The 3,143-nt window shown below is 27.5% G+C and overlaps 1 protein-coding gene across 1 annotated transcript; it reads right to left on the minus strand.

The window, feature by feature from the left end:
* Positions 1 to 309: 309 nt before the first annotated feature.
* On the minus strand, positions 310 to 2,860 carry LOC119615880 (peritrophin-1-like). Its single transcript, XM_037971858.1, has 2 exons — positions 2,562 to 2,860; positions 310 to 579 (listed from the first exon to the last, which is right to left on the minus strand). The coding sequence occupies exons 1-2, from the start codon at positions 2,784 to 2,786 to the stop codon at positions 529 to 531; spliced, it is 276 nt and encodes a 91-aa protein (XP_037827786.1). The 5' UTR covers positions 2,787 to 2,860; the 3' UTR covers positions 310 to 528.
* Positions 2,861 to 3,143: the final 283 nt, after the last annotated feature.

Here is a 3,143-nt window from a genome sequence, read left to right on the forward strand (position 1 = left end):
AGTTTATAGTCTAGACTATAGAAAGTCTAAAGTCAAGACTACAGAAATTATGTGAATACAGTGTTTCTTACCGTAAACTTAAAACTCTTTATTATTGACTCATTAAAATATATTTTCCTTAACACAAAACTGTAATTAATAAGTATGCTTTTGATGTCACCACAATCAAATCAGGACTTCAGCAAAACGTTTCACATCGTAATGAATGTAAAAAAATATACATACTTGATTTATTTACTACATTTTTGAAACTGCTTAAATCAACATTTACTTCATGCACAAAATAAAATATAAAAGAAAATAACGAAATTGTAATTTAATGTTGAAATAAAAGTTTATTTTTCAGATGTCATTAAAAAACCATTTGTCAATGTTGTTTATCCTCTACCATACACTCACTCTTTCAACACGTAAAAGTAGTGCAGTATATATACAATATTTTCAATATCTATATTAACAGGGTTTTTATTTTTTGGGTCTTCATGTTTTTTTTTTTTTTTTTCGTTTATTTTATGTCCTAGAACTGCTTTAAGCGGCATTTTCCAACTGACAGTTAGCACGGTAGGGATAATCGCAAACCTTTAAACGAGGAAAGAGAAAACAAAAATAAATAAACTGCTTTCAATAAAGTTTAATAGAACTATTGCAGTGAATAAAAAATGTTAACAACAATTTAAAATTTTTATTATAGTCCTTGAAATTTTAACAGATTTATTTTCAGCAAGTGACACAATTTAAACTTTTTAATAAAATTTAAAGGAAATTTTGTTGTTTTTGCTAAAAAATCTGATAGCAAGTCACATTTCTATGCTAACTGACAGCAGTGTTGAACTAACTACAGAAAACAGACAGCAAAATAAAGTCCTATAAAAAAGTTTTCTACAGAAAACTGACAGCAGTATAAGTTTTCCATAAGAAACTGACATAACTTTTTATTGTTTTATTTAAAATTGATAGCAGTGATAAATTTTTTATTGAAAACTGACAGCAGTGTTTAATTTTCTATAGAAAACTAACAGGAGTTTAGAATTTAGAATTGTAGCAAAAACTGAAAGTGTTTTTATCTACTAGAAACTCCCAACACTGTTGATTTTTCTTAAGATCCTAACAGCATCCTATATAAAACTGAAAGCAGTATTAAAAATTCAATTAAAAACTGATAATAGTGTTCAATTTTCTATAGAAAACTAACAGATTTTATGTAATTTTTGTAAAACTGAAAAAATTAAGATTCTTGAAAGAAAACTGCCCAAAGTGATAAGTCTACAGAAGAAATAAAACAGATAGAAAACTGCCAGAAGTGATAAGTTTACAGAAGCAAAAGTATAGCAGCTAAGTAAGTATTCTTTGAAAACTCACGAGAGTGTAAAGAATGCTATCAAAAAACTGAAAGCAGTGTTTTTAAAAAATTAAAACAGTGTATTGTATTTTCAAATAAAAACTAAAAGTCTTTGGTTTTTTGAATAGTAAACTAAGCATTTTTTTATTATTTATTAAAAAAACTGATAGCAGCGCTAAGTTTTAAATAAAAACTGACGGCATTGTTAAATATTTTATTAAAAAACTGAAAGCAGTGTTCTATTTCCAAATTAAAACTAAATTTTCTAAAGACAGCGAATTTAAGATTTATATAGAAAACTGACCTGAGTGTTGAGTACTCTTTCAAAAACTGAAAGCAGTGTAATTGAAAGTTAGTTAGTTAGTTAGTTAGTTAGTTAGTTAGTTAGTTAGTTAGTTAGTTAGTTAGTTAGTTAGTTAGTTAGTTAGTTAGTTAGTTAGTTAGGTTAGTTAGTTAGTTAGTTAGTTAGTTAGTTAGTTAGTTAGTTAGTTAGTTAGTAGTTAGTTGTTAGTTAGTTAGTTAGTTAGTTAGTTAGTTAGTTAGTTAGTAGTTAGTTAGTTAGTAGTTAGTTAGTTAGTTAGTTAGTAGTTAGTTAGTTAGTTAGTTAGTTAGTTAGTTAGTTAGTTAGTTAGTTAGTTAGTTAGTTAGGTAGTGTTAGTTAGTTAGTTAGTTAGTTAGTTAGTTCGTTAGTTAGTTAGTTAGTTAGTTAGTTAGTTAGTTAGTTAGTTATTAGTAGTTAGTTAGTTAGTTAGTAGTTAGTTAGTTAGTTAGTAGTTAGTTAGTTAGTAGTTTAGTTGTTAGTTAGTTAGTTAGTTAGTTAGTAGTTAGTTAGTTAGTTAGTTAGTTAGTTAGTTAGTTAGTTTAGTTAGTTAGTTAGTTAGTTAGTTAGTTAGTTAGTAGTTAAGTTAGTTAGTTAGTTAGTTAGTTAGTTAGTTAGTGTTAGTTAGTTAGTTAGTTCGTTATGTTAGTTAGTTAGTTAGTTAGTTAGTTAGTTAGTTAGTTAGTTAAGTAGTATAGTTAGTTAGTAGTTAGTAGTTGCTTTACTTGTACTTCCTATACATTTTCTTCAGTTTCAGAGCCAATGCATTAAATTTTCCCTACAAATTCAAATTTGTTCCTCCCTTACCACATTTTATATTAAATTTTTTCTTCAGCTGGCGTCGCTGCACCCTTTTCCATGCCACATTGAACTTAAATCAAAAACCGATTACAACTTTCTCACCTGTAAACGTGCATTGTAATCCAGTCCTTCGGGGCATTTGATCAAAACAGCCTCACCGCGATTACATTTGTAAAATTCACTGCAACTGGTCGGTGAAGGAAATTGTACAACCAATGAATCATCAGGCTGTTCAGCAGGACATACGATTTCAGCTTGAGAACATTGCATGGAGGCCAACAAACAGAGGCAGAAAGTGGCAAATACATATAAAGTGTTGAATTTCATTTTTATCGGTATTTTTTTCTATATTTTCTCAAACTTGAAAATAAAACTGGCGCAGTTTTAGAAAATGCTGATGGTTTTGCTACATTTTATATTATTTTTATATAAACACTTTTTTCTTTGATTTTTACTGTTTTCGTTATCTTGATTGTTTGTTTTTTATTTTCTGCAGCAGTTTTTTTTTCAAATTTGTTATTTTTTGTGTTCTCAGTTAATTGAATTTGATAGTTTCATGTTTGAACAATTTGTTAGAACATGGTTGGTAAGAAGATGTTAAAGAAGAATCACAGAAAAAAACTGATAAATTCGTTTAGAACGAATTAATTAAACTGTAATTTTTTATTATTCACGAGAAATAAT

This window comes from Lucilia sericata, unplaced genomic scaffold (assembly GCF_015586225.1).
Source record: "Lucilia sericata isolate MDLA Ls3-8-SP2 unplaced genomic scaffold, ASM1558622v1 Contig010494F_arrow, whole genome shotgun sequence".
Classification (NCBI taxonomy): Eukaryota; Metazoa; Arthropoda; class Insecta; order Diptera; family Calliphoridae; genus Lucilia; species Lucilia sericata.

Coding starts and splice junctions, on each gene's coding strand:
- LOC119615880 (XM_037971858.1), bottom strand. CDS start 2,786: ATGAAATTCAACACTTTATATGTATTTGCCACTTTCTGCCTCTGTTTG. Junction 580..2,561: donor ATTACAATGCACGTTTACAG/GTGAGAAAGTTG, acceptor CCTCGTTTAAAG/GTTTGCGATTATCCCTACCG.